This window comes from Chelonoidis abingdonii, chromosome 20 (genome assembly GCF_003597395.2).
Source record: "Chelonoidis abingdonii isolate Lonesome George chromosome 20, CheloAbing_2.0, whole genome shotgun sequence".
In the NCBI taxonomy this organism is placed as follows: domain Eukaryota; kingdom Metazoa; phylum Chordata; order Testudines; family Testudinidae; genus Chelonoidis; species Chelonoidis abingdonii.
In genome coordinates this window covers 24,321,402-24,347,030 of record NC_133788.1, presented here as the reverse complement: position 1 = coordinate 24,347,030, position 25,629 = coordinate 24,321,402, and the positions used below count along the sequence as shown (strand labels likewise).

Genomic DNA, 25,629 nt, shown 5'->3' with positions numbered 1-25,629 from the left:
ACTTAGCTAAAGCAAATAGGTGTGTTCACACAGCCTTGCATGGGTTAAAAATCACACCTATAGTTAAACTGGTGCCACTTTCTTGTGTTGACAGGCTTAGTAAGAACAGGCCAAAGCCTTTCACGAGGGGCATATTTAGTACTAACACATACATTAAGAAGAGAATGGAGAAAACTGGGAAATGACAACTGCAATCTCCAACAACCCGCATCACAGCCTCGGGTGAATGCAGAGGGGTCACAGGGACAAGCTTATTTCACAGATTCTGCTTACAGTACAAGTCAGAAGCAGTTTCCACATAAGGCTGTAACTGTCCATCTTATTACTGCTCAGGAAGACTGTTTTCTTCCGCTTGGCCATTGGTCAATGAAGCAGCACTGACCCACAAGAAACCAAATGAATGATTTGCTTTTCCAGCTCACAAAGATGCTGGTTTGCGGTCATGTGGGTCTCCAGTCATCCCCTCTTCCATTAGCTGAGGGCCTGTCATGGAGTCACCGGGCGATGCTTTGGAACGCTCCCCCGAAGCCAGTCAGGGACTTTGGGGAGCCTCCTCTCCTTGGAGCAGATTGTTCAGGGCAAGAAGCTCAATGTCTTCACCTCCTGGGGTCTCTCCTTGGAGCATTCAGCATCCTCTGCCCCTCTGTGTGCTTCCCACACGAGTCGCCCAGGTGGGTCATGGGGAAGCCGATGGGTCCTGCCCCCACTTGCAGTCGGACGGGATCTCAGCAGCCAGCAACACAGAGGTTTATTCAATGACAGGAACAGGGTCTAAAACAGGCATTGTAGATACAGCGAACTGGACCCCTCCGCCGGTCATTCTTGGGGGCAGAGAGCCAGATCCCCACATCTGCCCTCACGCCTCATCCCCAGCCAACTCCAGACTAACAAACCCCTCCTCGTCCTGCTCAGCTCTTCCGGGCGGAGCCAGGAGGTCACCTGACCTCTTTGTCTCGAACACCTTCAGCTGGCACCTTTGCAGGGGAGGGCCCAGGCCACCAGTTGCTAGGAGACAGAGGGTCAGGCATTTAGGTGCACTGGCCCTTTGCTCTGCCAGATACTTAAGAACTGCCTAGGGGACACTGAGGCACCAACACAGTATTCAGAGAAAACATTATGAACATTCCTAGTTCATCACAGGGCCTGCAGGCTATGAGTGCATGTATGAATAAATCAGTTTTATGCTTCTCATTGCCTAGAGGGTAAGGCCTGCAGCACAGCAGGGATAGATTCCAGGACAATCCCAAATGTGGGGTTTGGTACAGCTGCCTTCACTACACTTTCAGCATTTTCGTTTAGACAAGCTGCATGCAGCCACAGTCCCATCCCAATTCTCCTTCACTGAGCATATTAGGTCATTTTTGTTAATACTGACCCTGCATCTTGGCTAGAGTCAATCCTGGGTCCTTTCTCCTTAGTTGCTTTAAATCAATATTTGGATCCTGTTGCTGGGTAGAGGTTCTTGCTATGTTAAATGTTAAAGTTGCTGCTGTACAAATGATGCTCCCACACAGCCATCAGCAAGTATTTTATAACTCCCTGAGGTACGGAAGGAATACTCCCATTTTACAGATGGCGAAGCCAGGGCACTGAGACGGGAGCTGACTTGCCCAAAGTCACACAAGGAGCTTGTGACAGAGCATAGAATAGAAGCCAGAGAACTTGGTTCTCAGTCTTGTGCTTTAACCACTGACTGTTTCTCAAATAATGGGCATTTGCTTTGGGAGCTGGATCAAGCGCAGGGTTAAAGTCAGCACAATGCAGTGACAATCACAGGATCAAAAATGAGAGCAGATCACTTTAAGAGAGCCCTGGGAAGTGTAACCTGAAGCCTGCAGAAGGCTGGGCTTGGGGGCAGTCTGCTGGCAGGCAGCAAAGAAAGCAGATGTGGCTGTTATAAAATCCATGCTATCCAGACTCTCAAGGGTGGTAACACAGGACAGCACTGGCTGAGAGGAGTCCGAGGTAAGGAGCAATTCACCCTGCTTCCAGACCTGTTGGCCCACAGCTAGTAGCAATGGGAGTACCCAGAATGATGGGAAGGGCACAGGAATGAGCCCAGGGGAGGGGGCCCCTCTTGTAGGGCCTGGGAGATAGGAGTGATGGTCCTTGGTATGGTGTGGCCTGGGGAGTGAAGAATTCCTTCCGGGGAAACAGGAGTAGGCTGGAAATGGGGGACTCTCCCAGAGGGCCTGGGCGCCAGATGGGGTCATGAGGCTTCTCCTGGAGGGACTGCGGGCCAGAAGTGTGCTTGGGAACAAGGATCCCTCCTGCAGGCTCTGAGGATCAAGCATGGATGGACAGGGGGTTACGCTTCTGCATCAATTAGCACTTGCGTTGCAGTTAGTTTTCTTTGCAATAGAAACTGAGTCTAGCAGAAAACTGAGTCAAACCCTCTTGGTGAGGTGCTCTGAGACACCCCCCAATAGAGAGAAACAGACCTCATAGGTGGGGTGGCTGTGAGATATCCCACACTCAAATGTGCTTAAGAATAGTTAGAGACCTTCAGAACTTTCTCGCCTGGGAGAATGGTGTTTTATTTCAGAGCTGCAGAGATCCAGGGATGGGACAATTCACGCTTTGAAAGTATCTTCTCAGCTTGTTTCCCAACCTGCTCTTTCTGAGTCTAACATCATAGACGGCGTGCTCTACATCTTTTCCTTTCTTTTTAAACACAACTATAGATTTTTAAAGTTAAGCTAGATATCACCCCAGCTCTGCTCCAGCAATGACTTTTTCTATCTGCAGTTTTGGCTGTGTGCATCATAACTGAACAAATAGAATCCAGATGTTCAGGCCCATTCAAGCTCAGTGGGGCTCTCTCATTCTAAAATGGAAATCACTTCTTGGCAAAGCCTGAGAAATATGAGGGTGGTGACAATCTTGGCAAAGATGATAAAATCTGGGAATGCACTCTCCATTCTCATGCTCCCAGGAGCACAGCGCAGTTGGGAGCAGAGAGTGTTGTAGAGCCTTTTTTCAGAGAAAAGACCACATTTCATAGAAAACCCACATCTCATGTCTAGCCCAGAGCAAACCTCTCACACTAGGCATAATGGGAAAGCCAGGTGAAGAATCTACTTGCAGCAGGCATCCTCAGACAGTATCCAGCCAGAATCTCTCTGCTCACGTGTTCCACAGGAGGCAGGCCTACTCAGAAATCCTCACCATGAGGCTCACTCTCCCAGGAACGAAAAGTCCCTGAGTCACATCCACCCTCACACCACCTAACATTGCTTTGGTCCAGTACAGCAGCTCCACTCAGAGCATATTTTCTGCACTTGAAAGAAATCCAGAATACTGCTCTCCTGGGTGGGGGGTGGTGTCTGAGCATAGATGCAGGGAGAGAATCCATGAGTCTTGCGAAATTGGACTGCATAGCCAGTTTCATGTCTGCTCTAAACGGAAACAATGCTACAGAGGAATCTCTTTTGGCAGGTTTCAGAGCAGCAGCCGTGTTGGTCTGTATAGCAAAAAAAACAGGAGTACTTGTGGCACCTTTGAGACTAATAAAGGATGCTGTAGAGGCACAGTGTTTCCTAAAGTAAAACTGCTACCAGAGAGAGGGTCTGGGGGAGCTTTTTCTTGTAGGGGAATCCTCTGCCTGAACAGGCTGGTCCCTGAATTGTAGTTATTGTGGACATGTGGTTTTCAGAGTCTGCAAGTCTACCAACAGCCATGTTTGCTTTAGAGCTGCATTTAATCTGAAACACATGTGCAGGCTCCTACTCCTCTGGCTGCATGGGATCACAGGGGTTAGCTAAATACAAGCGCCCTTCCTTTAATTTCTTTGGAATTTATATAAACACTGCTTTCACCCAGCCCATGGTATCTGACCTCTGGGACATGACATCCCTGCAGTAGCTCTAATTTACTGAGGATGAAAGTTTGGGTAACACTACCCTTTGGACCAGACACATCATTGAACAGAATCCTCTTATGCAGACACTGGAGAGGTTAACATTGAATTTCTGAAAAAGAACAGGATTAGTGGCCCTAGGGAGCTTGGTGGTTTTTTTCTATTAGGAATCCTGAGTAAGCCCAGTCCTGTCCTTTACCTCCTCTCTGCTTTAACCTCTACCCCATGATATGCATTTAGGGTAGGAAGAGTTCATGGGACTCCATTTGGAGCCCATCAATGCTGCTATTTAATCAGCTACGGAGCCAGAGTGGTAGTAAGTTGCTCATGCAGCCAGTAATCCTCCAAGGATAGGGCTACTCAGTGAGCAAGACTGAGGCTAGGAAGTGAATTGGACGGCTGGGCAGGGGGTATGTGCGTGTCCAGGACAACAACAGTAGTCCATTGACTATTTTATTTCATCCAGTGCTCGTTGTTGCACTTGCTGCTTTTGTATGACTATTGACTTTTTGAGTGCACGGGATGTAAAGCAGCAAGAAGAGTCTCTTGTGCACTGATCTGATCTAGTACCTTTCAGGGCCTTGGAGTTTGGTGTCTTGTCTGAGAGCCAGTGTGATTTGCATCACATCTCTACCTCTGCTTTTGGGCACAGGCACACTTGCCCACGTGTCCACAAATGTGCATGCCACACTCTCAAGAAGCTCAAAGCAGCTAGCGTTGAACCAGCTGAAGAAGCCACAGGCTGAGGATTTGCAACTGATCAGCTGTGCACAGCAGGTCCTGCTGCAGAGATATGTACTAGATGCACAGGCAGTTCCGGCTAGGTGGAGCTAGCTGGAACAAATGAGTAGGCAGACTGACTAGGGCAAACAGCTCTATTGTGTTCTGCCCTTCTAGGTTCCATCATGCAGACTCTGGTTGTTCTTCTGTGGCTAGGGCTCCTAGCCCCCACTAGCAGATCTCAGGACTCGGCTGCAGAGCAGGTGAGTGTGATACAAAACATGACAAGGAGAGTGAGAAACTTGGTGCATAAAACTTCCAAAATTAAAATTCGAAATGGGAATATTAAGCACCATCCTCCAGAGCTGCCAAGGAGAACCTAGGACCATCATGGGCAATGACATGGGAAAGGTAAGTCCTGCTCTGCCCAGGTAAAAGCATGGTGGAATCTCCAGTAGGTACAGCAGGAGGGTCTGGGTTCTATTCCCAGCTCTGCCTATGACAAAGTGTATGACCCTCTGTTTTCCCAACGGTAAGACAAGGCCAGTACTTCCCCAACTTGAAGAGGAATGTCTGTATAGCACTTTGCAGGTGAACAGTTCTCTGGGTATCATACTGCTCTTGCCTTCTGATGCATAGCAATTCTAAAGAAGTGTTTCTTGTGCCTGCAAGGACTCTGGTACCCCTGAAAGAGGCAACACAGAGGCAGCTGAGGAGGAAGATCCCTTCTACAAAAGCCCTGTAAACAAATTGGCAGCTGCAGTCTCCAACTTTGGCTATGACCTGTATCGCCAGCAGTCGAGCAAGACTCCCACCTCCAATGTGTTACTGTCACCCTTCAGTGTAGCCACCGCACTTTCTGGCCTTTTACTAGGTGAGTCCCTACTCCTCCTCCTCACGCATTCTTGTGCATGGCTGGAGGGGGGACCTCATGCTCCTTTATTTATGGTTGGCAGGTGCTGGAGAGCGAACAGAAGACCTGATTTCTCGTACTCTCTTCTATGACCTGCTTAACAAGGTTGAGGTCCACAACACCTACAAGGAGCTGCTGGCTAGCATCACTGCACCTGTAAAGGGCCTTAGAAGTGCCACCCGCATTGTTGTGGAGAGAAGTAAAAACCTTTCTTCACCTGCCTACATAAATCTTGTTTCTGTCCCTGAGCAGCAGTCAGTAGAGCAGAATGGATGGTTAACAGTCACAGGCACCAATGGCTTCAGTTACAGGACACAGTTGTGTCTGGAGCCTAAGCACCTGCTTCCGCCCTGTGCTGATTGCACCATGCAGTAACAATCTTGGGGGTCCCTATATAGAGCGGAAAATGTTTATTAAAATCAAAGATGTGTCAACAGGGCACTTGGCAACAGAGCTGCTGGCACAGAAGGGACCCACGAAGAACTTGCTTTGATAATTTCATCTCCTCCCTAAGCCTCACTCCAGCTGTGCCTACCTCCCAGGAGCCATCTGATGTATTTTCAGTTCCAGATACAGTTTGATTATATCTTTCACTTTACAATGATGATCAGCCCCTGCCTGGAAGACAGATCATACAGAACTGTTTGACCCTTCCGAGTCAGTTAAAATGCCAGGTTTCACGTTGCTCTAGACCATCTTGATAAGAATGCTAAAATCTCCCACTTCCCCCTGTCAACCTGATGGCCTGAGGAAGATCCAAGCTCCTCAATATGCTGTAATCATGTAAGGAGTATAGGGGCAGGGCTAGAGTCAGACACCAAAGTGTGGCAACTACAGGCAGCCATTCGATTCCAATCACCCATCTTTACCCATTAGTTGAAGGTTTTGGCAGACTACAGCATAGGATGTGGCTGCGAGACTAGATAAATACATCAGTTCCCCACACAACTTTAGTCAGACTCTCGAGGGGTTTGCACGTGCCTGTGCATCACAACAATGGGTATTTAGAAGACTAGGGCTTAGATATCGGTAAGTATGTCAGGAAAGGGCATGGTTTGCTCACTGACAGGCCTTCAGCTGTACCTCATTGCCTTGGGATTTCGTCTCTGATAGAGGGAGTAGGCTACAGTAATGGTCTTTCTGCCCCTCAGAACTGAGAATGAAAATGGGGTTTGTGAGCCAGCTGGAGAAGTCCTATGGGGCACGGCCCAAGTTGCTGACTGGCAATGCCCATTCAGACCTTCAAGACATCAACAACTGGGTGCAACAACAGACCAAGGGAAAGATTGTCAAATTCCTAAAGGAGATACCTACAGGCATCAGCATCTTCCTCATCGGGGCAGCTTATTTCAAAGGTAAGAGTGCTTACCGTCGTTCATTGGGGGCTGGGGGGTGTCTCCCAATTGCATGCCAGAAAATACAGGAGGGAAGGTCACATTCTGGCCAGGGCACATTGAAGAGGTAGGCAGAAAGACAGAGTGACAGGAAGAAACTTCTTTGAACACATGGATATAGATTCTCTACTGAGTTTACGAAAGGAGGTGGGACAGATGCCTGATGAAAGTGGAAAGGACTTCCCCATGGGAGGAGTCACTACTCACAGGAAGCTGAATCTTGACCTGCTTGCAAAAAGGGGTCAGGGAAGGAGGAAAGTGAAAGCCTGCAAGGATGAAAGACAGAATATCCTGCCCAATGGAAGGAGATTCATCAAGCTTGCAGATGGGACTGTGCCTGCTACACCACCTCTCTGCATGGACAGGAGATACTGGGCAGCTGTTCTAGGGAATCCAGACATCAAGTATTTATATTACAAGAGCAGCTCTTGGCCTAGTCAGGCTCAGGGCCACGTTGTGGTGAGTGCTCCCCGAACAGGTATAGACAGTCCCTGGCCAGGGGAGTTAACAATGAGCAAATACACAAAGGGTAGGTGAAGATTAGCAGTACCACTTATATTTATGCATATAAAGTATAAAATAGCTATGTATTTATAAGTACATAAATAAAATATCAGCTCTCTCCAGCGGCTCCTCCACCCAACCGGCATGTCAGCTGACTTCATGTCCAATCTGGCCAAACCTCAGATGGGATGGAAGGGACTAGCGAGCCAACAGTAACAGTAAGACAATGTTGCAAGTATAGCTGATCCCTGTAACTGGCTTTCTGACTTCTATCATCCTCCAAGACCAATCCCCTAAAGCAGGGCTCTTTCATGTATGAAACCACAATACCATTCCACTGGCTACACATCCAGGTCTTAGGTTTTCCCATTATTCCTGAACGTTCCTGTTTTATTTTTAAAAATAGGACAGTGGGGAACCAAGTTTGACCCCATAAAGACTATGCCGCAGGACTTCCACCTCGATGAAGACAGATCTGTGAAGGTGCCCATGATGTCGGACCCCAAAGCCATACTACGATATGGCTTCGACTCAGAACTCAACTGCAAGGTCAGGTGAAGGACTGAGCAAGAAAAAGAATGTAGCCCCTGTGCAAAATCACCTCGCCCTAGACTAGGGAAAGATCCATTTTTACTCACTAGCTCTCCCCCGACGAGAGGGTGACTTCTGCCCTTTCCACCAAACTCCTGTAACTCTTATTCTTTACACCATGGCAGAGAGCTTTGGGTTTGCTCAGAGAACTCCACATCCCCATGATCATATGGCAAGCAACTACAGCTCTAAGTAGCATAAAGGTCTCTCTAGTCTGTACAGCCGCCCCAGCTGGGCAGGGAGGAAAGGGACAGGTTGCAGGGAAGGACAGGCTCTGGTAGAAGTTCCTCTCTGACTCACTGCCTTTCAAAAAGTGGCACGTTAGTCGCTCTACCACATGGTTCCAGCCTGTTCCTAATGGAGCTCCACTCTCTGGTAAGCATCCTCCCTCTGACAGGGGAGGGAAAGTGCTGCTTCTGGGAATTCATCAAGGCTGTTCCTGAAATAGCTGGAAAAGTTGCTAGTGAGCTAGGCAGGGCTGGCCCTGGGTCAGGCTCTCAGAACTGGGGACTGTGCATAGCACAGCATCAGTATACGGGTCAAAGTTCCAGCTGAAAATTCCGCTCCCCCCCATACTGCAATTCAGTACAGATTCTCACAGGAAAAATGTTGAATTTTGCATTTCCTTTCACAGCAGGAGGAACAGGGTTTAGGGCAGAAGTCTGTACTGTGGAGGGGCAAGGGGAACCTGTAGCATAGTAGATAAGCAGGGTGGGAAGGAAGAACCTGGTAGGTGGAGTGCTGGCTGGCCATCCAAAGTTCAGAGACCACAGCTGGCACTGGGAGATTCTGCTGGTGTGTTTAGAGATAACTCCTTGTCTTTTTTTACTACACGTCCAGATTGCCCAGCTACCACTGACAGGCAGTGTCAGTGCTATGTTCTTCCTGCCACAGAAGGTGACTCAGAACATGACCCTGATTGAGGAGAGTCTCACCTCAGAGTTTGTCCGTGACATAGACAGGGAGCTGAAGACAATTCATGCTGTGCTGAGCATACCCAGGCTGAAGCTGAGCTCCGAGGAGGCACTTAGCAGCACACTGCAGGAGATGAGTATGTACACAGAATGGCCCTCTGCAGGCTGCTGGGGCTCAGAGCAGCGAGCAGAACTGCTCCTTCAGCTTCCTGAGAACAAGCAGCCAATGGTCACAAGCTAGGTCCTACTGTCATATGTATGGACTTCATTGACAACTGCAGCTCATGCTTCCATCTCTCACATAGGCTCTGCCTGGGGCCCACTCCCCCCATCCCCCAATGAGCTCAATGGGTCCTATGATTAGGGCTGCCAATTTTGGCTGGATTTATTCCTGGAGATTTCATCACATGACCATCTTTAATTCCTGGAAACTCCAGACCAATCCTGGAGGATTGGCAACCCTACCTATGACTCCTCCTCTCTGCAGCACTAGCAGTACGGCCTCAGTCTGCAGCACTGTCTACTTACCCTCCCAGAAGGCCCCTTCTTCCTAGTTAATGGAATCTTCCTCCTTTCCTACAGGGCTCCAGTTACTCTTCACATCACCTGACTTCAGCAAGATTTCTCCCAAATCCACCAAACTCTCTCATGTGCAACACAAGGCAGTCCTGGAACTAAATGAAGATGGGGCAAGATCCACACCAAACCCTGTAGAGAATGCTGCTCGCCTGACCTTCCCCCTCGACTACCATCTAGACAGACCATTCCTATTTGTGCTGCGGGATGACACCACAGGAACCCTCCTCTTTATTGGCAAAATCCTGGACCCCAGGAGCACTTAGTTCCCTTGACAGCAGCCTGCAATGTTAGAGTCCTCCAGAAAGGCTGGGGTAATTGGGAGAATGCTGGGTCCCTGCTCTGCTGCACAGTCAAACTTGCAAATTTTATGCCTACATGCTGCAATAAAAGAGCTTTTGCCACGAACAATTCAAAGCGCCGCAGTATTCCCCCCTGTAATACAGGCCCTGGTTTGGTTTGCATTCGGTCTCCATAACAGTTTCCCAGAGTTCCTCCAACGTCACCATGTGTCCCCTGTGGTGAGCCCCACTGTTCTGGTCTAACTTCTATTGCATCCTGTGGCTCTACATTTCCTGGCCTGCTGCCTGCCTCAGTCCAGCCCCTTGTCTCATGTTTGCAGGAATAGGTGTGCTGAATGACAGGCAAGCACTTCACAGTTTTCAAAAGCAAACAATAGTGGTGGGCTTTGGGGGGGTGTGTGTGTGTGTGTGCATAGGGCCAACATTTAACCCTCCAGGGAAGAACCACAACTTCAGAAAGACGCATAATAGGCTCTCAAATGCTTTTCTCAAAAGCATGTTAAGAAATTCTATAGCAACATTCATTTCTATGAGACAGCCCTTCTGTCAGTACCCCAGTGGTGTCCTCTCCCATTTCAGCAGTGATCAGCTTCATTCCCTCGCCCTCCCCAGGGACATTTCAGAGCTCACCCAGCTTGTAGCCAGGCCCTGCCCTGCCACATGGAGCTTAACTTCCTGAGGAGAGTGCAGCACTCCAGCTTCCTTTGTTAGTCACTCCACCCTGTGAAGGAGGCTTCTGGGCAGCTCCAGCAGACAGGCTCTCATCTCCTGCAGCTCCTGGACCTGGGCATTCTGAGGGCCACAGTGCACAGACAAAACTGTCTCTGCTCTTTGAATTGTGCACAGAGCTTCAGACACTGCAAACCTGAAGTACAGAGGGAAGAAATGTAAGAAAGATTTAGGGGACAAACTTCCCTCAGCACATTTGATGAAACCATTCATTCAGCACCCTTCATCCTGTCCTCCATTTCCCCTTAAGCCAGGACAGCTCAGGCACCTCTTCCTTCTTTCACTGAGACAGAAATTCCCTGATCACAGGGGTAGGACTCACCCCCCACATCCCATCACTATCAGGCATAGGCACTGACTCTGTGGGTGCTCTGGGGCTGGAGCACCCACGAGGAAAAATTGTTGGGTGCTCTGCATCCACCGGCAGCTCCCCACCCCACCCCAGTTCACCTCCACCTCCGCTCCGCCTCCTCTCCTGAGCATGCCGCTGGGTCCTGCTTCTCCCCACTTCCTCCCAGCCCTTGCGCTGCAAAACAGCTGATTCACACGGCAAGCCTGGGAGGGAGGGGGAACGCGTGGCTTGGGGGAGGAGGTGGGACCAGGGCGGGGATTTGGGGAGAGGTCCAATAGGGGCAGGGAGGGGCAGAGTTGGGGCAAGGACTCTGGGGCAGGGACTCTGGGGCAGGGGTGGAGTCGGGATGGGGCCGGGGGGGGGCACAAGCACCCACCTGTGCTGACAAAAGTTGGCACCCGTGCTATCAGGTAAATGCCCACTGTTTTAGCCAGGGAACTCAAAGTGCTTCACCCTTGGAAAAACGGCCATATTATCTTATTGCCACTCTTGCCAAGATGGGAGACAGTTAAACCAGAAATACTAATAAAAAAGGGGTCTACAAAAAAAGTAATGAGATCTGCTGGCCAATGACAAGAAGAGAAAGCATCTGAGGCACTGTCACTTTAAAAGGAAGTGTCAGCAGCACCGTAGTATTGGGGTCTACACACTCTATGGTACCTGGGATGCCAGAGAAGAGGTAACAAGAAAGAGGGTGATAGGACAGGAGTGGGACAGAGGAATGGGTGGGAAGGATGCCAAAAGGAACACGAGATGGCTCCCTAGCCAACTGAAGGAAACTTTCATTTGATCCAAATACTTCACAGCCTCCACCTCATCCTGGATAAAGGGCAAATGTTTCCCCTTTGCCAGAACATCCACCAGTCCTGGAAGACATCTTGCAAAGGGACTAATGATGCCAAGGACTTCCTGCCACATCCCCATCTCAGAGACACAAGGCACACAGTCTAAGGCAGGGAAGAACTGTAGAATGAAGGGTGAGATTGTTGGAATGGGGCTCTTTACCCATTAAAGAGGATCTGTGCCAGTTTGAAGAGTTCATGACCCGTTTCCACACTGGACGGTCCATGGTGAGCTTCCACAATTTGAATGCTGCACCGCAGGTGCCTCGCTGCTTCCTGCCACTTTCCTGGCCAAAAAGAGAACGGATTATTATAGCTCCCTTTCTATAGCCACTGCCATGGAAGGAACTCAAAGGACTTTACAACCTTAGTGAACTAAGAGTCACAGTCCTTCTAGGAAGTTACAGAGGGGTGTTATCCTCATTGTACAGAGTGGGAAACTGATGCATCCAAGGTCACACAGCCAGTGCTTGATGGCTGGGAATAAAGCTTGTGGCTAAAAATAGATTCCTAAGAAGATTCTGCTATGTCAGTTTAGTGGACTGCAATAAGAGAAGGGAGATGAGAAAGGGAACAGACCAGTCAGACATTAAATTTAATAGGCCAGCCATAGGAAAATGACCCCAGAGGGGACAGGAAGACATCTTACCAAGTGTGGCATAACCCTGTGCCAGGTGATCCTCAATCTCACCCACCAACATGTGCTCTGCAGACAGGAAGTTCTCAGCATCCACCCGGCACCTCATCAGCAGCTCAACAGCCTGATCTGCAAATCCAGGGAACAAAAGCACTTTACCACAAGACATAAACCCATTCCAGGTGCCAGTTAACCATGATCTGTGAAGTGAGATCAGGTCCACTCTATTCCCTCCCCTCCAGCCTTGAGCAGTTAGCTCTGGACTTTATATGCTGTTCTTGCAGAATTAGCTGGGTCACCATTCCTATTTCAGTCTGAAGTCTGTCTAACCTAAGGGTCACCGGGGGCAGGGGGGCCTTCTGAAACATTGGGTCTGGGCCCGAACCTTTAACATTTCCCTGAATTCCCTCATATTCCAGTGGAGCAAACGTGAAATTTAGCCTCCCAGTCTGATCAGCAGTATAAGCAGCCTACCACTTGTGCTGCCAGAGATTCCAGCTTCATATCAGCAGTACCTAAATGCTTGGGCAAAACTGCCATCTGGTGGCTGGGGCCAGGATCTTGCTATAAAGATTACTTGTACTTGTGTAATGAACTGAACAAGGTCCAAGACAGATGGCTGGTTCTCTTACTGGGCTGTTTGTCTTTGAGAAGTCCCAGTGCCGTTCGAACTTGCACCTGAAGGTCCTGTAACTGGCGTAGGAGGTAATCCCTGCCAACCAATAGTGTACAAGCACCACTGGAACAACGAAGCACATCTTCTCCCTGTGGAAGTCATAGAATCATAGGGACATCAAGAAGTCTTCTACTCCAGTCACCTGGACTCAAGGCAGGACTAAATTATCTAGACCAAGCCACCTTTACGATCATTTCTGCACACAGAAAGCATAGAGTTGTGTATCTCTGCTCCCCTGTAGTGTATTACAGGGCTATTACACAGTTTCCAAGCCACAGTTTAAACAAAGGGGCCAGTCCGTGTGCTTGTGTTATATCTTCAGAGCTCTGGAAGAAAGTTGAAGGAGTAGTCCTGGCAATGGTGCCAGCCTGAGTCTACTTAGATAAGGCCAAAATAGGGCATGAACTACCCCATTAATCTTCACAGAAAATACACACTTTTTCTTCCCTCTTTCTTGAAGACTCATGGCTCAACAGCTGTTTTAGAAGTAAAAATAACAACATGGCTGTACAGGGTACTTTACAAAAAACAGATGAAACAGAGTCTCTACCCTAAGAGCTTACAATCTAAAGACAAGACCAGAACAACAGGAAAAGAGACCACCACGAGGCTGAGGAGGATTAGGGCAAGGATCATATGATCTTGTGGTTGCTCGAGAAAGTAATGCACACATCCTGTTAGGGCCCTAGTAGGACTGTTGTTAATTTATATACCTTCCTTGAGAAATGGGTTTTATGAAGGGCTTCCTGAAAGCAAGGGCACAGACACTTTAAGGGGTTTCCAAACATCTAGAGGATTGTGCGGATGGGGGGAGAAAACAGTATTGAGTGGGACCTCTGGACAGGCTGGAGAAGTATAAGTCTTCCAAAGGGATTGCTAGAGAATAACGAGACCATCCCTCACTTCTGCCTAGTCCCAAGAGCAGGGCCCTGGACTCAGATCCCCTCCTTGCCCTCACAGTACAAAGCCAGAGTACAGAGAATATTTAGTTTTACTAACATTTCAAAAGTTACACAGTTGTGATTATGAAACAGTTACCTGCATTGAAGCATGGCAGCTGGAACAGCAGAATATATCCCCTGTGGCTGCTGTGCCTGTGACATCGGACCCCAACTCATCCAGGCAGGCTTGGCATCGACACTCAAAGAAATACTGACAAAGGAGCCGTTGCCACCTCTCAGCAGCCCCCATTCTGCATCGGTGAGGCCCTACAAAGGGATGATAATGAGTCAAAGAGATAATACATTAAGAAAGCAGGGAAGTTGGGTACCTAACTACAGACTAAAATCCCACCCTGCCATGCATTGAGAGGAAATATATAATCTGTGGCTTGTTACATTTTGGGTTTCTCACCCACATCTGAGGCCTTGCAATGAAATCAAAGGGAGTGAAGAAGGGGTTGGTGTGGCCCAGTGTCAGGGCTATAAGCTGTGGGTCCCACATCTTGAGATGCACTAGCGAGTGACTGTACGAGACAAACAGCAGGAGTAGGAGGTCTCATGCTGATGTCATTGACGCAGGGTTGTGCACACCCACATGCATGCGTGGACAGAACAGAGATAAACTCCAAACACATGTTTAGAAATGTGACCCTTGCGGCCATGATACTGCAGGGATTGCAGAGGTGAAAAGGTCACCTGTGTATCCTATGTATTCCTGAAAGGGACTGCAACTTACCATAGCAATGGACAATCTCTTGCCCTCTTGGGATTGGCTGCGATGCCCTGACTGTGATAGCAGTCCCACTGAAAGTCACACTAGTATTAGGGTCGCAGGAATGATTCAGGAGGCTGGCGACAGGGAAGAGGGCTGTGGCCAGGCGCACCTGCTCACTATCTGTAACAACGCTGGCTCCAGACTCTAAAGACCACACAACATAAAAGGGGACAAAGACATCATGAAATCAGACTTAGTGACCTGCTTTGCTCATATTCCAGGCACTGAATCTAATCACAGCAAAACATCTGGTCTGAATTCAACAAGACGAAATTCAATAAAGATAAGTGCAAAATACTCTACTTAGGAATGAAAAATCAAATGCACAACTACTAACTGGCTAGTTGGCAGTACTGCTGAACAGGATCTGGGGGTTATAACAGATCACAAATTGAATGAATCTACAATGTGATGCAGCTGTGAAAAAGGCTAGTATCTTTCTAGGGTATATATACAGGAGCGTTATGTATAAGACACAGGAGGTAACTGTCCCACTTTATTGGAACTGGTTAGGCCTCAGCTGCAGTACTGTGTCCATTTCTAGGTGCCACCGTTTAGGAAAGATTTTCTAAACCTTTCAGAAGGAAAGGTTAAAAAATGGTCATTAGTCTTGAGAAAAAAGACTGGCGGGGGAGGGGGTTGGAAAACAGTCTTCTCACATGTTAAGGGCTCTTATAAAGAGGATAGTGATCAATTATTCTCCATGTCCACTGAAGGTAGGACAAGGAATAATGGCCTTAATCTGCAGTCCTGGAGATTTAGGTTAGATATTAGGAAAAACTTTTTACTTATATCGATAGTTAAATTCTGGTATGGACTTCCAAGGGAGGTGGTGGTATCTCCATCATTGCAAGTTTTTAAAAACAGGTTGGACAAATATCTGGCAGGGATGATCTAGGTTTATTTGGTCCTGTCGCAGAACAGGGGGCTGGACATGATGATTTCTTGAGGTCCCTTCCAGCCCTACATTTCTATGATCCTGTGCTGGGCATACCACTGGGAAATCATAAGGAAGTTTCCATTGTAAAAGAGATTATGAGGTTTTAGTGAGATAAGATTCTTACACAAAGTTTACCCGAGAGCAGTGGGATCTTTTTAAGAGTGCTCATCCATTCGCTATATCCCTCCCAAAGGACAATCCAACACAGACAAGAGAGAAGAAGAGTACAGTTTCTCACTGACCTGACTCCCGGATTGAGGTCACTGCTTGTGCATTACAGTGCAACTGCAACATATGTCTCAGCATTGCTTCTCCCAGAATCTTCAGCTCCGGAGACAGTTCAGCAGATGTCGTCACATGTGCTTTCAGTTCGGACTGGCTCTCACATGACCCCTGACTCAAAATGGTCAGATCTCTTTCTTGTAGTTTCTTGCATATGGCTACTATGCTCAGGCTGCAAAGGAACTTATGTTCAGGACTGTGCTTTTCAGCATGGGTCAAAAGATTGAAGACAGCTTGGTAAGAACCTCGGTACTGTCCAACATCCTCACAATCAGGAATCAAAGGCTCTGCTTTCTCAGAGAGACCCTCCATGTCTGCTGTGGAATCTCGTGTCTCATCCCAACTCTTACCTGTGGCTTCAGCCTTGTGAAGTTCCTTGTCATCTCCATGAAACTGCTTCACTAAGCTGCTAACCTCTGCAAATCCAGCCACTAGAACAGTCCTTAAGGCCACATGGGAGAAGACCCCTAGTGTGAGCAGAAGTGCCCCTAATGGGCACTCTGTACTGTGATAGTGTTCCCACGCCAGCTGTGCACACTTCTTGCTGCAGTACTTGGCATAGCTACACCCCCCGCAGGGCACTGAAGCCAAGAGCCGCTTCAAGCAGCGATGACAGTGGAGGTCCCCATTAGTGACCCTAGTATCCCATGTTGTTTTAGCACTGTCCTGGAGCAACAGGCTCTTCCCAGGGCTGAGCACACTTACAAAGGCCTCCTCTTTCACCAAGCTCTCCCCTGGCAGAATATCTTTGGTGGCAACCAGATGACGTCCTCTGCAGGAGTTAAAGTTCAAGCTCACAGATGAAAATGCACTTGAAATTTTACCATTTTCTTCCCAGAATTCCAAGTCCTTTTGAGTTTTGCTGAGTGCTTCCGGTACCGATACTGGGCTACTCTCCTTCTTATGTGCTTTTACTTTAAGTTGACTGATTTTTCTTAGCAAAATCTGGCGTGTGGTACTAGTCAGACTCTGACCCATAGCTATTTTACTCTCCACCTTGCTGATGACCCCTGCTGCCTCCTCTAATCTCCCCAGAAGAAGCAGACACTCAGTTTTCCGCAGCAAGATCTTAGGCTGTAATCTGTTTGGATAGCCCTGGGCTTGAGCCCTGTCAATGTCTTCTAGACAATCCTGGAAGTGAAGATAAGAGGCCTTTTAAATGACTTTGAAAAATGCCAGAAAGAGATTTTTACTCTTCTGCCCCACCTGAGGTTAGGCACATTTCATTTATTTAGAACTACATTAACTAAGTTTCTGGTCCATGACTGACCAGGGGTCAGAGTAAAGGCTTATGCAGTGCTGCCACTTTAAAAGTGAGACCATTCACAGACAGAAAGAGTGCAGACACTCCCAAGGAATTCTGAAAGGCACCTGCAGCTTGAAACACTTTTAAAACCATATTGGACCACAGCCTCTTGTTCTGGTATTTAAACTTTGTACCTTATTAATCTTAATTTGGATTTAAATAAACACAGGAACATCTATCCCAGGTGATAATATAGCTTTAGTTAGTTAGTAAGCCCTCTACTGGCTTTCCCTCTCTTCTAGGTTTCAAAAGCTACCGGAACACAGAGCAGCAGCATATAAACGTAGCTAGGCACTGCACATTGTATACGGTTAGTAAATACAGTGATTTGGACTTCACTATGCCAATGTGGTTTCTTCATATTATGTTTCCCGTATAAAGAGCAAAGGACACAACACCAAGCCCTAGGCACCTTTATCATCCACTAAAATTATACCATAAAAACCATTACAAAAAGAGCAGCAACAAGCCATTACAAACCAGATTAAAATCATCCACCACTCAGATTCCCAAAAGAGAAACACTACTCTAGCCCTCCCCAAATGCCATCTTAGGCTAATTTGGACCAAGAGCACACAATATTGAGCAGTGGTCTCCCACTAGGCATGGCCTTTTCCAATTTAGTGGCACTTCATTTTAACACCTTCAACTAGCCTGAATGCTGCCGTATTTTGGGAAACATATAGTGGGATTATGCAGCACTGGCACCATCAGAAACATACAGCATGCCACTTTTTTGAAGTTGTGGCACAGCATATAAAACAGTTGAATAGCTGCAAATCTTCACTGTCATCATTAGATTCGCTATACCCAGTTTTCAAAATGAATAGCTGCTGGTTTGTCCTTGATTGTGTCAAATCTAGTACTTACCTCAAAGTGACCCAAGTGAAAGAGGGCTGCAGAGCGATTGGCATAACACAATGACATTTCTGGGCTGTTGTGGGACACTGCCTGCAAAGACCAAAAAGAGTAGTAGCCACATTGAGAAAGAAGAATTGTTTTATGTTCTATGGGTAGCTTGGTTTCTGGGATATGAAATATGTGTGGTCATGGCTGGGAAAGGGAGAGGAGTGGAGTGAAGAGAGTCAATTCAACCTGTTATGTGCCAACCACTGGACTATTGTACTGGAGATTTTCGTGCCCAATCTGTCATTATCCTATCTTGCTTATCTTGACCTCTTCCATCTTTATTCCACACCATAACAGTTAGGAGGGCTCGTGAGATTCTTGGATGTATAAACAGGGGAATACAGAGGACCAGGGAGGTATTATCTCTGTAGATTACATTAGTGAAACCATTACTGGAATCAAGTCTGTTAGTCTATAAGGTGCCACAGGACTCTTTGTCGCTCATTACTGGAATATTATTCCTGATTTTGATGCTTACTCTTCAAAGAGAGATGTTGATAAACTGGAGAGGGTTCAGAAAAGAGCAAAAATATTACTCAAACTCTGAAAATCCTGCCTTATGGCAAAAGACTTAAGAAGCTCAATCTATTTAGTTATTATCTGGTTAAAAGATTATTCAATCACAGTCTATAAGTACTTGCACGAGAACATTTCATTATGATTTTTTCTGTTAGACTAGATTCAGACTTGAAATACATTGCAAAATTTTAACAGAAAGATTAATCAACCACTGGAACAATTTGCCTAAGGACATGGTGGATTCTCCATCACTTGAAATCTTCTAAACCAAGATTAGATGTCTTTTTAAAGAGCCATTATAGCTTAATCACAAAAGAATGTATTTGATGTAGGAATTACTGGATGCAGTTCTGTGGCCTGTGTTCTGTAGGAGGTCAGATAGATGATTAGACAGGCTTTTTCTGGCTTTAAAAATCTATTAATCATAATAATTTGCCCTTCTCTAAAGTCTTCCATCCAAGGATCACAATGCATTTTACAAAAGCCTGTAAATTAAGCCTCAACACCCTTGTGAGGAAGATGTTTTTATTTTACTTATATAGAAACTAGAGAACACAGAGATCATAGATGCAATCCTGAATATTTAAGAACATTCTCAGCTCCCGTGAAAATCACCTGGAGTTGAGACAGTTTAGCACCTTTCCAGACTGAGCAAAGAGCAGTAAGTGACTTGTCCAAGCCAACAGCAGAGATGGGAATAGTATGTGGTCAGGCTACAGCAGAAAAACAGTTACTAAAGAAGACCGATTAGCTACATGCAGGGTCCATGCAGAACAAAACTTCTCATGACTGTTGTACCCAAGGACACCCCAGCATGCTATTTCCTTGCTAATCTCACAGGACTGCATTAGACATCTGCTATAAAATTCACAAACACCTCAGCATTCCCGTGGAGTTCCAATAAAGTTATCCCCACATCAAACCCTCCTACCGGGAGATGAACCTGAGGCTGAAGGCCCCTCAAAGCAACCATTTTTCCATCTGTGTGAACACCTCCGACTCTACCTTGGAATAGAGCATGAGTGCGGCAGCGTATTCCTTTTTCTGAAACCTCTTGTTCCCCTCCTCCTTGTAGAAAAGTGCAGCTCTCGGATCCTTTCCCACCCAACTACGGGCAGCCAGTCTGTGCAAAAATTCTTCATCTGCGGGTCTGTGAGGAGTGAGAAAGCGCAGAGTCACGGCCTGGCTACCCCAGGAAATGCAGAGGGGCAGTCGGTGGGCTACTCACTGGAAGAGAGGCACGCACAGGAGGAAGGTGTCCCTCAGCGGCACCGCCAGAGAGAGCTTCCGCCGCAGACAGGGCTCCAGCGAGGCCCACCTCCGACGCGCATACGCCGCCCACTTCTCCACAGGCAGATCCATGGCCCGCAGGCGGGAAGAGACGGCAGGACAGAGCCACTCTGGGAACCGGAGAGTGTCCCCGCCGCTTCGGGGTGTCTCGGCCCCACCGGGGGCAACCGGGACAAGGCGCCTGACGCTCACAACAGCCTGGGAGACACGGGCCGCTGAGCCTCCCCCCGTACCCAGCCCCGCCACTAGCGCCCTGGGCGGCCTTACACACCCCTGAGAAGGCTACACGACCCTGCCTCCTCACCCACTCTCTTCGTGCGCGGGACTCAGAAGAGCCAATGGCGGCGCCCACAGAGACCCAAACAACGGGCCACAGGGCTCACTTCCGCCGTACAGAGCACGCCGCCCAATGGTGGGTGCCGCGTGGTTGACGTGAGTACGTGCGGAACGTACGCGCTGAAGGGGTGGAGTTGCGCGACGGCCGAGCGGCAAGCGGGAGGATTTGGCGGCAGTGGGGAAGGCTCGCGGCCTGGGAGGCTACGCACCATGAGCGCGCGGCTGAGCGAGGGGGCCATCGCGGTGAGGAGCTTCGGGGGAGCGGGCGCTCGGCCTGCCCTGAGCCCGCCCAGCGGCGGCGCTGCGGTTCCGCCTCCTCCCGTCGGGGGGAGCGGGGCAAGTGGCCCCGGCCCCGGCCCGGCCCCGGCCCGGGGAGGGGAGCGGGGTGGGGCTGTCCGGACTCGGGGAGGGTGAGGCGGGGAGTGTTTAATGCTCTGGGGGCAGGGGCCCGGGGCGGGGCATGTGAGGGGAAGGGGGGCAGTGACTGTATTTCCTGGGGGCGGGGTAGGGGTTTTCGGTGCCTGCCCTAGTGCCCCCATAGAGGATAGACGAGGTAGTGAGCGCCCCCGACTGTAGGGCAGGTTCCCCGAGCTTTCTCTGGGGTGCCCCGGGGCAACCGGGGCCAGATACGCGTTATCACGCGCTCTGGCCCTGCTTTCACTACACCGGCGGTTCTCAGACTTTTGTATTGGTGGCCCCTTGCACACAACAAGCCTGAATGCAACCCGCGCCTCATAAATTAAACACCGTTTTTTAAATATGAAACACTATTATAAATGCTGGAGGCAGAGCAGGGTTTGGGGTAGAGACTGACAACTCGTGACCACCATGTAATAATCTCATGACCCCGAGGGGTTGTGACCCCCAGTTTGAGAACCCCTTCACTATACCCCTGGGTTGTTACATTCTTCCATTTCATGGTCACTTCCCCAGTGATCCCTGTCACACACACCTCCCTTTCCAGCCCTGAGCTTATAGCTGGATAGTATCTGTCTGGCTGTGGATTTCTATGAACACAAACTCTTATTTAAAGTGGTGGAGTAGCGGGTTAGTTATAACCTGCCTTTCTGTATCTGAGCTGTTTATTCTTGCTGCCTGTTCATAATTTCACTCCTATTATTTTTGAGGTTTATAAAGTTAGAAGGGAGTGTCTGTCATATGTTCAGTATACCTCTGACAGTTGGTTAAATGTACAATTAATATGAGCAGAAGAGAGTCAGCAACAACCCTACAAAGTATAACAAAAAAATAAATTGACCTCATTGGGACTGAATCTTTCTCATTTCCCATAGTGCCCTCTGCTCTATCTCTTGGATACTGTTTGCAGTTCAGTCACTGCATGTGTTTACTACTATTCTGGTTCTGGTGGTTGCCAATTTGATCACACTTGAATTGAACATCGGAGAAATACACAACACAGAGCAGGGGTGGGCAGACTACATCCCAGGGGCCACATCTGGCCCTGAAGCTCCTGGCAGGGAGTGGGGTCTGGGGCTTGCTCTGCTCCGGTGTTCCAGGTGAGGAGTGGGGTTGGGGGGTTGCCCTGCTCCGCGTGTACCATGGCTCCGTACGGCTTCTGGAAGCACTGGCATGCCCTCCTCTCTGGCTCCTATGTGTAGGGGCAGCCAGGGGACTCAGCACACTGCTCCCACCACAAGTGCTGCCCCTGCAACTCTTGTTGGCCTGGAACTACGGCCAATGGGAGCTGCAGGGGCAGTGCCTCTGTATGGGGCAGCACACAGAGCCACCTAGCCACACCTCTGCAGAGGAACCAGAGTGGGGACATGTTGCTGCTTGTAGGAAATGCTTGAGGTAAGCAGGACGCTCGGAGCCTGCACTCCTGATCCCTTCCCACGCCGCAACCTCCTACCCCAGCTCTGATCCCCCTCCCACCCTCCGAACCCCTTGGTCCCAGCCCAGAGCACCCTCCTGCACCCCCAGTCCATCAGCTGAAGCCCTCACCTCTTCCTGCACCCCAACCCCCAATTTCATGAGCATTTGTGACCCGTCATACAATTTCCATACCTATATGTAGACCTCAAGCCAAAAAGTTTGCCCACCCTTGACAAAGAGAGAAACGTGGAAAGGGAAGAGATGGGCTTTGGGAACTCTAGAGTCTTTGGCTAAATTACAGTTTGTAGGAAGTATAACTACTTGCATCAGCTCTATAGGCTTCCTGAAAGTGCTCGACAGGCCACTGTGTGAGAATTGATGAACTGGTAAATCAGCCTGTCACTTCCCATAAAGTGCAGGGATTTTTGAGGTGAAATGCTTCTCTCAACAAATGGTCTGTCCTTTTCCTAGTATCAGGATGCACTTGTACAACAAACAGAAATTTTGAGGATGTTCATATTGTTGGCACACTAACCAAGTTTGATTCCCTATTTTGGGAACAGTTTATTATAATTAGTCTAATTATTTGTTTGCTAATCTTCTCAGTCACAAAGCTTTAAAAATGTTTTCCAATCAAAAGGATTAAATCCTCTATCTTCCTTTACAGGCCATAATGCAGGGAGAGAATAATTTAAGGCCTATCCTACAAGTCATTGTGAGTATTCCCTCAAGTGTCGTCTTATTCCTATTATCCGTAGCTTAGTGTACTTATAATTGTACATGCTGATCTACAAGTCCATAAAGATAAGGTACCTGACACACACACACACACACCATTGATGAGTTTACAATCCAGTTTGGACGTGAAGAGGTGGAAGACTTGTAGGTGAGCAAAGGAACACTGAAAGGCTCATTGGCATGAATGTGAGCAAGCATGTTTTAGTCCATCTGAGATAGACAGATGACAAGCAATTAAAGCCTGTCTTAGCTTTCTGCTTTATGAGTAAGCTCTCCCCAATAGTTGTGATCTCATACTTTGCCTCTGTGTGCCCGTAAAATCAGATAAGGGCTAAGAATTCAAGTATTTTCTTCTAGAACATCCGTGCAATCGCCACAGGAAATGGACCACCTCGTTACCGTGTGCTGATGAGTGATGGGGTGAACACGCTATCCTGTAAGTAATGCATAGTGATGAGAATTTACAAGTGCATGGCTAATAACTGTACTCAATTGTCCAAATTAATGACAGAGCAGTTTTTGCTGCTGAACTAAGTTACAAAGGAATGTGGGAAGGATATAGAATTTATTTATTTAGATTCTGGGATCTATAATTACATTTTAATCTTACAAACAAAATCCAGCTTTTCTGAGTTGTTGTAGAGCATCCAAGAATTCATGTTAATTATGGAGAACAGCTTAGTTGTACGGAACAGTGATTAGTGGACTATACTAATAGTAGTGGGGTCCAAGAACCATTTATCAGCTCGTCTTAATCTATCTTTTTCTAATTTGCTGCATAAATTTTACTTCAGTGGCTTGGGCTACTAGGCAAAATATCATTGTAAGGGTGTTGTATTCTGTTCTCAAACTTCAGAGAGTTAATATGTGATTTATGTTCCAGAGAGAGATTCACACTTTCTCACTTGTGATTGCACTGGTTTGTGAGAGATGATTGACTGGGCGGGCCTTAGATCCATGCAGAACCAGTGGCCTGAATGGATTGATTGCAGTTAGCTATGATGGCCATCTTTTCAGGGCTGCATATGCTGGTTGTTTTATGATTTTTCTTCTGTTTTTTGCAGCTTTCATGTTGGCTACACAGCTGAATTCTCTAATTGATGAGGAGCGCTTGTCCGCTCACTGTATCTGCCAGGTTAACAGATACATTGTTAACAGCCTGAAAGATGGAAGGTATTTATGTATATTTAGATATGTGCACACAAATGCATCTGACTAGTGGATGCTGCTGCATTTTACATAAATAAGGTCAAGTGCTGTTGTTCTGAGATTATTAATAGGTGTATCCATTGTGGTGTGTATGGTGCATGAGGGAGGAGGCATGTGTTTCTCCTGACACATCATGTAATTGTGATGGCTGTTTGAGGGCGGCAGAGATAAAAGTTGCTGTTCCTGTCTGCAATGTACTTAGTTGCAGATATTAATATATCTGTGTAGTAATTAAATGGAAATAACTGGATAAAATGCATCCAACTGCATAATTGTTAGATTTCAGTCACTGAAAATTACCTGCTGTGGGTGAGAGTATGAATGAGGACATGCCCTGGTGGTGGTTGTTTTTGTATTAAGATGGTAAAGTACTTGAACTTCCTATTGCACATTTAAGGTAGGGTAACAAACCTTCAAGATTGTGTACATGCATGAATGTGTAACTGTGTTAACTTTTGCTGTCACTCTCTTTCTCCCCAATCCACTTTTTCTATTTGACACTCACTTGTATTTAGTTTTATGCCATTTGGGGCAGAGTTATAAGGAATGTAGCACATTTTATGTTGATGTTATCACTACATATCAACATCATGTGCATCATTCAAATGGCTATCTACTCTTCCTGATTAAGTGCTGTACTGTTTCAATCTACACCACTTTTACCTGCATTGGTTAAATCTCTGGTTGATAATGGAGTGTTTCTTCTTGACAGTGCCTCCCCAGGAAATCTGCCTTCTGTAGTGATTGCAGTGCCTGTGTGTATGCAAAAGACTCATTTATAGCCTAGGGCTATATAGTGTCCAGGAAGATGACAAGAGTTTTTACTGTTGCTTGCTTTGTGTTTGTAGGAGAGTGATTATATTGATGGATTTAGATGTTCTGAAAACAGCTGATGTGGTTGGTGCAAATATTGGCAATCCAGTACCATACAATGAAGGTAAGAAACTTCCTACAGACAATAGAAGTGTTTGTGACTCGCTATCATGCTGGTTTTCAGCTGGTTACTCTGTTTTTGGTGAAAAAATAAGGACACTCATTTAATTGTCTTGTGCCTGGAGTCGTGATTTCCAGTTCTCCAATGTCACTTGTATCTGTGTAGCTTAGAGTTTTGTACAATGGCTATCACCATAATATCTAAGCCCAGGCCAAATGGGTTAGTTCCTGCTTCCATGTGTTATGGGGAAGTATCTGACCAGCTGATTGTCACACCTTAGTGACTCTCTATATAGCTCTCAAGTATAATATTGCCTGAATGATTCCATTCTGATTCTTTTTTATCTGTTTGTAACTGTCAGCTTTCAGGCAGACTTTTTCCAAGCCACTTTCCTTAAGGTGGGTGGTTGGAAAATTGATTGAAAAGTTGAGCTTTCTTAATGAAAGTTGGGTGGTGGGTGGGAAATATATTTATAATATATACCTCTACCCCAATATAACATGGTCTTCAGAAGCCAAAAAATCTCACCACCTTATAGGTGAGACCGCGTTATATCGAGTTTGGTCCAGTACGGCGTACTGGCAAGAGCTGGTATGCTGTGCCAGACT

The 25,629-nt window shown here is 47.4% G+C and overlaps 4 protein-coding genes across 4 annotated transcripts in view; 2 read left to right on the top strand and 2 right to left on the bottom strand.

Moving 5' to 3' along the window:
- LOC116829452 (protein ABHD15-like) overlaps positions 1 to 8,975 on the bottom strand; it is a 57,663-nt gene extending 48,688 nt beyond the window's left edge. The window contains exon 1 of the mRNA XM_075073962.1: positions 8,917 to 8,975. The gene's annotated coding sequence lies outside the window, so the exon portion shown is untranslated. The remainder of the gene's footprint in view (positions 1 to 8,916) is intronic.
- SERPINF1 (serpin family F member 1) lies at positions 1,882 to 9,737 on the top strand. Its single transcript, XM_032788309.2, has 8 exons — positions 1,882 to 1,965; positions 4,757 to 4,842; positions 5,252 to 5,453; positions 5,536 to 5,691; positions 6,644 to 6,847; positions 7,797 to 7,939; positions 8,822 to 9,032; positions 9,478 to 9,737. Exons 2-8 carry the CDS (start codon positions 4,765 to 4,767, stop codon positions 9,735 to 9,737), a joined length of 1,254 nt encoding a protein of 417 aa, XP_032644200.1. The 5' UTR covers positions 1,882 to 1,965; positions 4,757 to 4,764.
- Positions 7,424 to 20,358, bottom strand: SMYD4 (SET and MYND domain containing 4). The gene is made up of 10 exons (XM_032788307.2): positions 19,910 to 20,358; positions 19,687 to 19,831; positions 18,124 to 18,204; positions 15,908 to 17,078; positions 14,687 to 14,869; positions 14,048 to 14,217; positions 12,966 to 13,098; positions 12,346 to 12,462; positions 11,860 to 11,983; positions 7,424 to 10,638 (listed from the first exon to the last, which is right to left on the bottom strand). Exons 1-10 carry the CDS (start codon positions 20,041 to 20,043, stop codon positions 10,485 to 10,487), a joined length of 2,412 nt encoding a protein of 803 aa, XP_032644198.1. The 5' UTR covers positions 20,044 to 20,358; the 3' UTR covers positions 7,424 to 10,484.
- A 52-nt stretch (positions 20,359 to 20,410) lies between these two features.
- Positions 20,411 to 25,629, top strand: part of RPA1 (replication protein A1) — a 44,631-nt gene continuing 39,412 nt past the window's right edge. The window contains exons 1-5 of the mRNA XM_032788308.2: positions 20,411 to 20,550; positions 22,808 to 22,855; positions 23,236 to 23,314; positions 23,943 to 24,051; positions 24,936 to 25,024. Coding sequence (XP_032644199.1) covers positions 20,518 to 20,550; positions 22,808 to 22,855; positions 23,236 to 23,314; positions 23,943 to 24,051; positions 24,936 to 25,024 — 358 coding nt within the window. The 5' untranslated portion in view covers positions 20,411 to 20,517. The remainder of the gene's footprint in view (positions 20,551 to 22,807; positions 22,856 to 23,235; positions 23,315 to 23,942; positions 24,052 to 24,935; positions 25,025 to 25,629) is intronic.

What these genes read in the sequence shown, in the direction of transcription:
- SMYD4 (XM_032788307.2), bottom strand. Translation starts at nt 20,043, where the DNA reads ATGGATCTGCCTGTGGAGAAGTGGGCGGCGTATGCGCGTCGGAGGTGG. An exon ending in AGAGATTGTCCATTGCTATG is followed by an intron (nt 14,218 to 14,686) that starts GTAAGTTGCAGT and finishes ATCCCTTTGTAG; the next exon opens with GGCCTCACCGATGCAGAATG. An exon ending in TCTCAAAGACAAACAGCCCA is followed by an intron (nt 12,463 to 12,965) that starts GTAAGAGAACCA and finishes CTGGATTTGCAG; the next exon opens with ATCAGGCTGTTGAGCTGCTG.
- SERPINF1 (XM_032788309.2), top strand. Translation starts at nt 4,765, where the DNA reads ATGCAGACTCTGGTTGTTCTTCTGTGGCTAGGGCTCCTAGCCCCCACT. An exon ending in AGGACTCGGCTGCAGAGCAG is followed by an intron (nt 4,843 to 5,251) that starts GTGAGTGTGATA and finishes TGTGCCTGCAAG; the next exon opens with GACTCTGGTACCCCTGAAAG. An exon ending in ACTCAGAACTCAACTGCAAG is followed by an intron (nt 7,940 to 8,821) that starts GTCAGGTGAAGG and finishes CTACACGTCCAG; the next exon opens with ATTGCCCAGCTACCACTGAC.